Source organism: Atta colombica, unplaced genomic scaffold (assembly GCF_001594045.1).
Source record: "Atta colombica isolate Treedump-2 unplaced genomic scaffold, Acol1.0 scaffold239, whole genome shotgun sequence".
Taxonomy (NCBI): Eukaryota; Metazoa; Arthropoda; class Insecta; order Hymenoptera; family Formicidae; genus Atta; species Atta colombica.
The window spans coordinates 198,554-211,013 of NW_017259337.1; the positions used below are offsets into that span (position 1 = coordinate 198,554).

The 12,460-nt window shown below is 37.8% G+C and overlaps 1 protein-coding gene across 6 annotated transcripts in view; it reads right to left on the reverse strand.

The window, feature by feature from the left end:
- LOC108688814 (MAGUK p55 subfamily member 5-A) overlaps positions 1 to 12,460 on the reverse strand; it is a 66,907-nt gene that overhangs the window by 10,230 nt on the left and 44,217 nt on the right. For 4 of the 6 annotated variants that reach the window (XM_018195266.1, XM_018195265.1, XM_018195268.1 and 1 more), the window contains one exon: positions 1,454 to 3,176. In XM_018195266.1, the coding sequence (XP_018050755.1) occupies positions 1,454 to 3,176 (1,723 nt within the window). Of the gene's footprint in view, positions 1 to 1,453; positions 3,177 to 11,088; positions 12,282 to 12,460 lie in introns of those variants that run through there. The other 2 variants (XM_018195269.1, XM_018195270.1) reach the window with 2 other exon arrangements.

Consider the following 12,460-nt stretch of genomic DNA (forward strand, 5'->3'; position numbering starts at 1 on the left):
CCTCCCAGACAGCAGCCGGTGTGGAAATATTGAAAAGTTGTGAGCGCGACTGTAACAGTTTCCACGATCATAACACGTGCAAAAGGCAAGGAGAAATTACTGTTCTATAGTTTCTGAGAGTATCTCTTTTACAGACAGATCACGACCTTTAGCATCGAGAAATACAACTAGAATGACGATGAATTTAATCAGGTAATTCAAGAGACAATCAACCACGAAGTTACTTTGCAAGGCGTGCAAATTTCTAAAGTGCAAGGACGCCATTCGAATTATTCGACGAACGAAAGTTTCTAAACTCGAGAAGTCCATTGTGGTTTACCTGCTGTTCGAGAACGTCGACGTGCGACTTGAGCGAATGGTTCTTCATAGTGCGCATCGGTGATTTTGGTATGTTCTGCTTCATACGTTCATCAGAAAATTCGTGGTATAAAACTGTCGAGTGATTAACTTTATCCCATCCGACGATGGGTGATGACGTGATTTTCGATATTAAAACAAAGTCAGAGAGCGAAAAGGCTCTCCTTGTTATCGTCGAATGCCAATCGGCCATTAAATTTGGAAGGTCAGACATGCTTCTCCAACTAACGCGAAATTTCACGCCATTGTTAGGAAGCATAGATGGAACGTCCAACTTGAAACATTCGTATTTAAAAAATAGCCTTGAATTTTTTTGATTCTGTGTACTCGGCGAATCATCGAGACAGTGAACGCTGTCACATCGCTCCTTTTCTTGTGATTGACAATCATTAGAATGTCGCGTGTCGTCGAATAAACGGCTCACAATGCGTTGCTCCGCAGAGGAGAGTTTACGCAGGGAATTCCGAGAATTCTGATTCGTCTCTTGGATAGATTGGACATGAATGTTATCTCTGACTTTAAAAAACGAGATATTTTTCTCTGGTAACAAGCTAATCTCGTTCGGACAATCGGAGAAGTTATTCTCCTCGGTTTCCTTCTTGAAACCAAGGAGTTCTTCTTTAGAAGAGCTCACGACTTTGTTTTTAAAAGTAGAAAAGACACTCAAGTATATAGAATCGCTAGTTGGGGAAGAAGAAGAGATCATTTTATTATTATCAGCTTCTTCGAGGAAAGAATTTTGCGAATTTTTGGGAAACTCTTCTGGAAAAATGGAGGATAATGAACGTTCTCCGCTCTCACGGGAGAATTTTCCTCGTAAGAAAACGTCGTGGTAATCATCCTCAAAACAGGAATTCTCGATTTGTCGATTTTGAAAGAGATTCTCATCTCGTTCGTTGAAGGAGCTTCGTATTTGCGAGAACTCGTTGGGATTTTCAATGTTCATGACGAACGATTGCAGAACAGGATCGTTAGGATGAGTCTGCATTAGTGAGTTAGGGTATTGCGTGCTGTAAGCGTTAAGCGAATCACCATGCTGGTGGTGCAGGATAGACTGCAAGCTGTCGCATATTAAGCTCTTGACTTTGGACCTTACCTTCTTCAAGCTGTGCTTATGGTCTACCGAGCGCGCGACCACGGTCTCTTTAGCGCTACTGTCGGCACTAGACAGCGTCGTGAAGCTATTATCGTTCAAGGAGAGGCGAGGGGAGGCTACGAGCGTGGTTGTCGTCATGGTCATCGTCGTTGTCGCAGCGCACGAACTCGCCTCGTTAATGACACTCGCGCGATCGCGCTTTGGCTCGAGGGTGTTGTGCTTGCTGTTGCCGGGGGTCTTATTCGGTGGCGGGTATATCGGATGGCACTTGGTGACCGGCACGAAATCCGGTGGACAATCGACGGCTACCTCGCGGTAAGGCTTTCTGCCCACCACGAGGAAGCTGCGGTCCGTGTTATGCTCGAGATCGCCAGAGGCCTCGCTCCTCAGTGTGGAATAGCCGCTGGAGATCTGCTGATGTCGCTTCTTTTTTGTCCGCTGCCGGGACGAGGAGGAGGAGGAGGAGAGATTGCTTAATTCAATGCCGAGAAGATCATCGGTCGAGCCAGTCCGAATCAATTCCTCGATATCGAGACTGCGAGTTTTTGTCTTCAATTTAACTCGCTCGTCATTTGAACGACGTTTCGTCGGACTTTTGCTGGACTTGCTTACTGGCTCGGTTTGAGAAGATTCCATCTGCTGATCCTTGACACGGACAGGCGAGACTTTATCTTGGTCTTGCGGAGTTCTTGGAATTGAAGATTGTTCATCAATCAGTCTGGTTAAGTCTGACATTTCGTCGGATCGCAGTAGCCCCTGAAGATCCTGCAAGTCCGTTAATCCATAAGCCGGATTGTCAAAGGAAGTCGCGTCTCGGGTTCGACCAAAGAGTGGAGCCACCTTGATATCGGGTACTACCGATCTACAAGGAGAACCAAGGTCTATCCTTCGTACGTCATAAGTTGGCGAGTCTTTATGGCTTTTACTATGCCTGAGCATTAGACTGGTATCAAGGGGTGCGGTACTGTCTGATCTACCCGATGAACTTCTTGGACTCGCGGAATCGTCACTACATGTTTTTAGCATGGTGGGATAATCCTCCTTGGCAAAAGGATAGTCGTCTTCAATATCAACGCTGGACTCCTTTTGTCCACCTGCGTCCTCGTCAACGTTCGCGTATACTTCGAAAACTTTAAAGGTACTTTTCAAATCCGGCGAGCCGGTCGCGATCGGGCTATCGCGATATTTGTCGAACCCCAAATTCTTCTTGGTAGCTTTCACTTTCTCCTCCTCGTCCTCGATATTCAGCTCGATCTTCAGCATGGATGGCTGAAGACCGTTGTGGACGTTAATTGTCCTGGCTGCGTCGGTGACGTCGTGCGTGTGATCGTTCGATACGAGTCTAGCGCGTCCGTCCGCGATGGTGCGCGTCTTAAGGGTTTCGTTTTTAAGGTTTAGGGAGAGATCGAGGTCGCTAGCGCTACGGGGACGATGCTGTAGCCCGTTCCTATAATCGGAAGAGCAGTTTTTTACCTTGTTGGGATAGGCCTTCTGTAGAAGGGTGTCGGGCACATCAACAGGTAGCTCCCGATGATGGCCCAGGGCGCCAGGGGCCCACATCTCATCGGGCCCCAGTCCCTCCTGCGGCTTCTTCGCGTCGCGCGAGCTTGTTGTTCGCACGAGTTGTTGTTCGCGCGAATTGTTGTTCTCTTGCAACTGCAATTGCTGCTGTTGTTGCTGAGAATGTATGTCTGTCACGCCACTACCGCTACGCCTTCGGGACCTGAAATAAGAGAGCAGATCCTGCATTAATATTACTGTTAACGGAGTATTAACGTATACTATTTTTTTAATTCCTGAATGATTTTTAAATTTCTCAATGTATTAATGTGAAAGAATAAAATCTCCATAAAAGTCTTGAGCTAAATAATTAGCAAAGCTTAATAAAAGACAATTTTAATATTATATCTAAACAGATATATAAATTATTTATATATTTTATAATAAGATAATCAATGTCTTTGAAGACCTATATATTTTAATTATATATTTATCCAAGTATAATTATTATAAATGTTATATAAATATTATTAAAATGTGTTAGATAATTGAAAATGTAACTTCTGATAGGTAGAATCTTAATGTGTAATCTTTATTCTATGAGGTAAATGTTCGACAGAATAATACACAATCGAATAACTGTAACTCTTTTTTTTTAATAGATGAAGGAAATTAAGTGAAGGATAACTAGTTATTGGTATGTTCCTTACACGCAATCTAGATGAGGTAAATTATTAGCTATTATGAATAAAAAAAATGATAAATCCGAATATTATTATACATATTATTTACGAATAATATCTTTAAAGTGTAAATTCAATTTTGTATTTTTAACAATGCATCATTAAGAAAGATCATATTTACAATAAAAAGTATTTATAATAAAAAAAATACATATACGAGAAACGATAAAGTAGCTCTGTGATCGGTTAGTATCTTTACTATAAGTAATAATGAGAAATAATATATAATAATAAAGTATTACTTTTAATAATAATACTTTATTCTTTCTTGTTAAAATAAATAGATATACTGAGAAAAATATCTAGTTGAAAATAAATGAATCAAAGATTCTAATATCAGTGAGAATCTTTTCAGTTATCCCAACTAAAATTTTAGTAAATTTAACTATAAGGAAATTCTAATTCTCATCCATTAATCAGAATTCCAATTAATCCAATCGAGACATTTTTCTCAATGTAGTACTCCGATTAGATAGTTAATATCAATGTTTTCTTCAAAAAAGTCACTGAGACCAATTTGCGAAAAATGATAAAAATTGTCAAAAAAAGATGCAATTTATCTCTCGCTGAGAGAGAAAGTACCATTTATCTCAGTATGATATTTCCTCCCCTTCTTCCCCTATCTCCTTTTTCTTTCTTCCTTTCTTTGGAATATTCCTTTCTTCCATATTTTTAGATTTCGTAGAACGTGACGATGCTCATCGGTGGAAATAAATTCAGTCGCTATATATTATATGATCCCGATAGTACATGTTACATGATGTCTCAAACGAATGTAGAATCTCCTGGTCGTTCGTGTGAAAAGTCTTTGGGACATGGCAACAGACCGGGAAGAAACTTTCGATACGATAAATCCTAAATATATGTATTATGGCTTATCAGTCGCCGATTTATGTTAGGAAAAGAGTTTGCGATTATTTTTTGTTATAAAGTTGTTCTGACTAAAGTAACTTAAGAAAGTAGCATAAAAATCCTCAATAAATCGTGAAGAATGTTAAATTTAAATAATTTCTTTCATATTAATTAATAATTAAATTTTCATTCAAATTGAAATTACAATAAACATGTAACTGAATTATATACGAAATTTAGAACATCGTCATATTTAAATGCAAATTCTAAATAATATTATCCACAAAGTAGCTACAGTTTGTAAAATTGCATCTAAATTTTATTAAATTATTTGCATTACGTTATCAGTTGATTAAATAAAGTTTTTTTACTGATTAAATGCTTATGTTATGCATGTTTGCTGTATTATATTTAAATACCTAGAAATAAAAAAATCTCTTTTTGATTTATTAACAACATTTATTTATGTAAACTAAATGAAATATCAGTACTTAATTTTTTCAATAAATAGATAAATTGAATATATACGAGCGCATAAATTTAAAAATGTATCTGCAATGGAAAAACAACTATATCTGATTATCATTTTTTTAAATAAACATTCATATGTGCCATAATTTTATATATATTGCTTTATACCAATATTTGATATCAAATATTAAAATATTACGAAAAGGAATGATGGCCCATCGCGCGAAAGCTCTACGTCAAATCCAAATTCATCAAAAAAATCTGCATTTTTTTTCTAACTTGATGGCACTATTAAACGTCCAGTGCAATAATTTCTACTTACGCGTGTGCGTTTTTGTTCTGTAGTATATTGCAAGATGTCGGAAATTAGATTTATTTGCGACAAAGACCGTCCATGTATAAAGGACCAATAGGCCTTTTCGCAGATCTGATTACATTGTCAAGCGTACAGCATTCAACACAAGAACGCCATTACACTCGTTTGGTTCTTACGCAAATACGCGTGGAAGGTTCATAGAGCGAACGATAAAGAAAGAGACAATGGAATTGTGAACAAAGGCGATAGGAAATACGGTATACCATGATTCAATATATACTTGAATGTAAATGAGAAGCCCTGCATTTTCGGTGGCATCTTATGCAATGCGTTTAATAAAATCTTTAGAGTTCTTGTGATCTATATATTAAAAGTGCAACCGTCGTTTTCCGTATTTATACAAATATTTCTCTCTATTTTGTAGCTTTATGTTTATCACTTGATATAGTATATGAAAAACGTTGCAGGCAACTGGCTTGTAATTTCAAAACTTGTATTTTTCAGTAAATAACGCTAAATTATAGAGTTTGTATTTATATAAAATATTTCATGTTTTATATGTATTCTAATATATGTATTTATTTTTTTATTATATTTTATGTTTACTTGGCACTTTGGCAGTGTGAATTTTTCTAAAAAAAAAAAACCTCTTCACAATACGCTTCAAAGTTTATAGAAGAAATTTTTATCTCAATCACTGAAGACTTTAAAGAAATTATCTCTTCTTTTCCGCAACTCTTCCGCCTTTTCCGTTTCATAACGCAATTATAGCGAGAATTAAATAAAGCGGAGAGCGAGACCTAATTTCTGTGTGACGCCCAAACATGAATTTCCCCAAGGAAATGTCACATTTTTTTCTCCTTGTAAGAAATGCCGAATTGTACAATACTTTCCAATAATTAGTCGATTGTTAATGTGTGAGCATGATTTGCGACGTTTACGCCGCGTGCATCTGTTCCACGTGGAGCGGTGGAGCCCGTAATGGAAAACGTGAGCAGGTCAGCGTGATCATCATCTGCGAAACTGCAGATGATCTAAGCTGATCGACCTGTCGAGGCTTTCAGAAAGGATCGCCTCTTTTAAAGGGCAAACCCGGTATAAGAATTTCTAAGAAAACGGACACAGGTCAGACCAATTTCGAACCGAGGCTACAAGAAAACTTTCCGAAAGTTGTCTGAGTCTTTTAATTCAGGCTTGAGTTCTTCGGTTCGAGAGATCGATAATCCTACCAGGAACATGGATTTTTTTTGCTTTATTCGTAATAATAACAATTGGCACGAAGATCGCTCAAGTGCAGTTTTCGCGCGCATCAAATGCGTGCGTCCTGTGCTACGTACGACGCGAATCGAGCGAAGCGATCAAAAGCGATGAAAATGTTGTACTGCATTTATAGTAATTTGAGATGATCGGCTATAAGGTAAATTGATGATAACGATAATAATCTAACTTGCAGCGTGAGCTTTCATCCGTGAATTAACTAAAAGCTAAATTGACTCATAAAAGGTATATAGCAGCATTATATCGATAATATCTATATGATGCAATCGAAAATAATAATATAGCCCGTAATTAAATCTTTATAAAATGTGATGTACTTTTTCGCCATCCATTCGAACTTTCAAAACGGAAAAAAAGAGAGAATTTTCACAAAGGAGATTTTATTAAAAGATTTTTTTTCGCATTTTTTTCGAAAGTTACCGAATTAAATTCTAAATTTCTATTTAACTGTTTACAATAAAAAGATTCTTTACGACAGATTTTTCGATCGAAAGAATTTTCTTGTCCTTCATTTTTTACGTAAAATGCGATAATTGAATTCGAGAATTTATCGTTTCTCACGAAGCAAGTCTCCTCGCGCTTATGACAATGCTAACTTACAGTAATTGCAGCCGAAAAATTTGCGACGTGCAAGATATACGAGTGAAAGTGTTAGTCCTAACAAAACGAATATTCGCGAAAGGAATGCGAGTCTAATCACGCTTGTGACGATGGTATCGAAGTCCTTACACAAATCGTGACTCCTGCGAAAAGTTATTCTTGCTTTTCTAATTAATTTCTCATTCATGTCTGCATTTTTATCATGTCATCATCTTCTCACCGATGCGCTCTACTTTTCAGTGTCGTGTCGTCAGTAACGTCATTACACAGCAAGATCGCGCGAATGCACGATCGTTACGAGTCGCCTAATAATGGCCCAGGAGAACAATGTCATTGATTATGATTCACCGAGATTCAGAGATGAACAGCATTTTGCTCACGCATGTTGCAATGAATGGCAATCGATATTAGGAATTCGTCACTTTTACCGCTCCTTCCTGTGAAACGTGACGGAGTCAATAGTTAAACGTCGCAACCTTTAAGGTCGCGAAAAGACAGAAATATTGATTTCCACGCCCAATAGAGATCCAATTTATTTTTGTAACGACGCTTATCGACAATTACGACTGCTCGTCGGGCGGCATCGTCGTCGTTTACCGCGGAAATCAAATTGCTAAATTATAGCGTATGTAACTACCCATGTTTAACGAAAAGAGATCGGGGCGTGCTCAAGGCTCGAACAATTATTCGCGTAATCGCGTGCGAAATCCGCGGTCGATTATGTAATGCGAATTATACCGGGATGAATACGTTACGATGCTTTGCGTGACTTACCAAATTCCTACCAAGTATTTTGCGTTTCCACATAAAAAAAGTTTTGTATGAGATACTAGACGATGGAAGAGGTTTGACGCAGGAAAAACTCCAGTGTGTCTCTTGGTTTACAAAGGTTCTATTTAGATATGCCTAAATACAAAGAGGAAAAAGAATAATTCATTTATCTTTGTGTTTAAGTATTTGGAAAAAATGTAAATATAATGAGAAAAAATTGAGTAAGTTGAAAAGGTGTAAATCCTTCGTTATAAATAAATTCGTCTATAAAAAGACCATAGCTCGTTTCACGGATGCATTATTCGATATTATGGCTTGCAGTTAACAATCAGATTAAAGCTGATAAAGTTTTGAGCTACCGCGCGCAAAGTAAATTAAATTGGATTTTTATTCAAACTTATAAGCTCATTGTCAGTTAAATCCAATATTTATATATACTCTTATTACATTGTTGTACCGAAAAATTCGATTTCTCTGAGAATTTCACGTTTTCTTCTTCATTATCAAAAATATATTAATCAAAATATAAATAATCTACCTCTACACCAGTATTTTATTTAAATTACAAAATATAACTTATAACGAGAATGAAAAAGGTAACTCGGTAAACAGTGAAGATAACCGTTTCGTGCAAACCACTCGTAATATACAATTCAGTATATCCGTCCCTGGCTTAACGATACCTGTGGAGGCGGGCAGGTAAGCAGGGCTGCAGTCAGGAACGGAAACACGTGATCTCCCCTTGTTTCGAATTCCACGTGAGAATTCGCGTTTGATGTTCTCAGAGTCGAGCACAGATATTCCCTAGCGTGATTCCACAGAATTTGCCACGAATATAGCATTTAACTCACGTCTAAGCACGTTTATCCGAAATTTTATTCAAAGGCACTGCATTTTATGCGCATTCAAAATTTCATTTCTCAAATACTTTACACATCTTTTGTACTTATTTTCTTGAACAAAGGAACTAACTATGTAAGGATGAGAAGAAAGAGATTGTGTTATACACATGACGCGATGAAATCTTAAGCTTTAGAATCGGATGCATCGTCATCTGTTTCTAAGAAAAAATTGAGATAACTAGTCATCAGTCTTAGAGCATTACATTACTTGTAGACAATATGATTTACGGTCGTAAATACAGTTTTAAAACGATAAATTTAGAGATAATTGTAGATTTTCGAATTTTAAGCAATGCCAAAAATAAAATGCAAGACTTCTAAAGGGATTTAAACGCGTCTTTGTATCTGTGAGCAAATTATTGACATCCGAATAGGCAATCACATACATTGGTATTTATGTCTCCTAACTGTGGTAATAACGCACAGTTATTATTGCGAGATCTTCCGAGTACTAAGCAATAATTGGCACTTGATAACAAGTAGGTTGCTATTAAATTATCAAGTAGTTACATCCTACCGAGACCTAATACATTATATCTACATCGTGTTAGAGTTCATTCCCTATGGAATATCTATGTACGAAACCCAGATCTATCGGCTCTCTCTATATCTCTTTCCCTTCCCTTCAAACAGACATCTTTAATTAAGAGCTGCAAATGCAAATTTATTTTTCGCTTCGCGCTATGCAGCATAATTCACTTGTCTTGACGAAAATGTTTAAGTCATCTCGAAATTAAGCACGCAAACTGTGACGGCAGGTTGCTATTAACGCGTATTTTTATGTATACTTCTTCGTAGATAATTAAATGCTACGCTATGTAATTGCATACGAGGCAACTTATAACACGTAAGGATAACGATTGCGATATCAGCAGCGGAAGTGATCTTCGAAATTGTAACAATCGGATAATGTGCTACGAGTTGTTTATGCACGACTGTTCACGTTTCGCGCGACAAAATGCTCGTACCATGTCGCGATTATTCCTTTGAATAATACGACTTGTTGTGCGCTAATTGTACCGCTAACTGTATCGGTGTATATAAAGTTACAACATTCCAGACATATGTATGTGAAAATTGTTTTCAGTTATGCACAAACTGGTTCGGAATAATGGAACGACAATTCGCGGAGAAGATTTATGATGGATCAGGCGATAGTTTGGCAATACTCGAACCGGAAAGTATTGATGAGTTTTTGTCGGAATTTATTACCTGCCGATATTTCATGCATGGTGCATCCGGAAGTGTATCGAACATGTTAAAATTGTGTCATGTACCTAAATTATACATCAACACTGAAACGTGTGCAGCATATGTTAGAAAATGTGTGTATCTGCAAGGTGCTTTATACAAGTGTACTATAGAAATTTAAGAATACGGTTCATGAACTGAAAAATCGGATTTTCTCTCATTAAAGTCGTTTTTTTTTTTTCAAGCATTCAGATACACATATGCTGTATTTTAAAGCAAAATTGATTTCAATAGAGACAATAATATGAGAATTATCATTTGCAAAAATTAGAAAACTTCATTTTTACAATATATATCCCAAACAATTTTACATTACAATATATATCTCAAAATAATTCTTTGCCATTCAAAATTATTTTCAATTTTCAATTTTCATTTCTCTGTCATAAATCTCTGTCAATATATTTATGTCACAGATGTATACAATAGCCACAAAAGAAATCGCCCACAAAATTCCAAACTATTGTTCATCATATTGTTTATACCGTAAAACATATAAAAACATAAAAATAAACATATAAAAATAAAAAGATATTTTCTTAAATTCTGGTGAAAGAAGTCATAGAATGGAAGGCCTCAAACAATAAAATTCCTTTTTCAATTGTCATCTCTCATGACACGAACGTGACTTTAGTTTTTAGTTTTTTTTTATCAGCTTTTCATGACTCGTCGTGATAGAAAACAAGAAAGAAAAAGAAAAAGAAAAGGGAAAAAAGAAAAACAGAGGGGAATTTGAAAAATATTTTTTTACGTTTGTTTTTTATTTCAATTGCGGTGAGAATGACGAATTCTCGAATGAAAAGTCGCAGGTGTAAAATATCTTTTCCGTTCGTATGTTATATCTCGCCCGAGGCTTCGATCTTTATTAAATCGCTCGCGGCGAGATTCTCAATCGCACGCGAATTATTGCGAAGATGCGCATTATATCGTATCCGCTAGAGTGGAACCTACCAGTGTAGCGTTTTGAGGATTCTCATGGCGTGAACCTCTCAACAGCTCGTCCTTCGTTCAAGCCTCATGGACGCTCGCGCGACTCGCGATGAAGCTGCATACGGACGAAGAATCTTAATACAATTCCTCACAGCGCCGAAACCTTCCGGTTTTCCCCAATTCTTCGACCGTTCTTTTCTTACAATCCCCGTAACTCAACACTAAACATTCCTTCTTGTCTGTGCTTTGCCAATTGATCTTTATCTTGTTTCGATGATTTTTTTTTTCTATCCTTTTTTCGTACGATATATTTTATATATTTCCTCTAATATTTTCTAATATTAGTATCTTTTTTTATTAAATTTCTTCTTGATCTTTTAGACGGTTTCTTTTATTCGATCTTAATTGAATAAAAGGAGGCGAGGCCTGTGGAATCTTATGAATGTTCTAGTCTTGATCCGACCTTCGTGAAACGCTTCTACATTCCGTACACGATCTTCCACTTCCTCTTACCCGTCGCTTCATATCTCACCGATCACAATGTCATTAAATATTTACGCCTATCTCTTTGCGAAGAGCAAAGTTCTTCGTATACTTTTGTATCTTCTTTTCTACTAACTTTCTTCCATCTTTTCCTTTCCTTGCTTAAATATTCCGACAATGAAGCGTCTTCATGCTTGTTCCCACGTCGATCTTACGCCTACGTGAATCTACCGATTCGAATATCTTATCCCTTAGAATTTTCTGGACCTTTAATTTTTTTATAAAATCCTTATTGATTCAGATTCTTTGGTTTCTCGTTTATTCCTCAGAGACATTCACATTTACTATTTACAAAATTTATATGTCACCCCATACATAAACACTGAGACTTTTCCCGGAGTTTCCTCCCCGCACGTCCTCTTTCCCTTGCGAGAGTCCTCTTCGTGGATCACTTTACACTTCGCACAGCTCGACCTTATCTCGCCCGACGACCCTCACTGACTTTACGCGTCAGTGTACATCCGTGTGCCGCGCGCACGGTGGCACATTCCACCTGTATACGCGCGCAGTGCGCACTGAGAAACAGGAAGAAAGAGTGAGAGAGAGAAAGAGAATACACAAATACACAAATACCGACACCGACACCGACACACCACCGGTTATATGGCTGGTGCCCAAGCGCGTATAGCGCGTATGGCGCGTATACGGTCACGCGACGCGACGCGACGGACGCTCGGCGTGGATGCACGGACAGACGACGACGCCGCAACGTACGGAGCTGCGACCGGCAACTCAACGAAGAAGGTGTATGCACCTTTCGAAGGCTGTACGCGACGAGGGAGGAGTTGGTGGCGGCGGCGGCGGCGGCGGCGGCGGCGGCGGCGACGGCGATGGTGGTGGCGACGGCGGC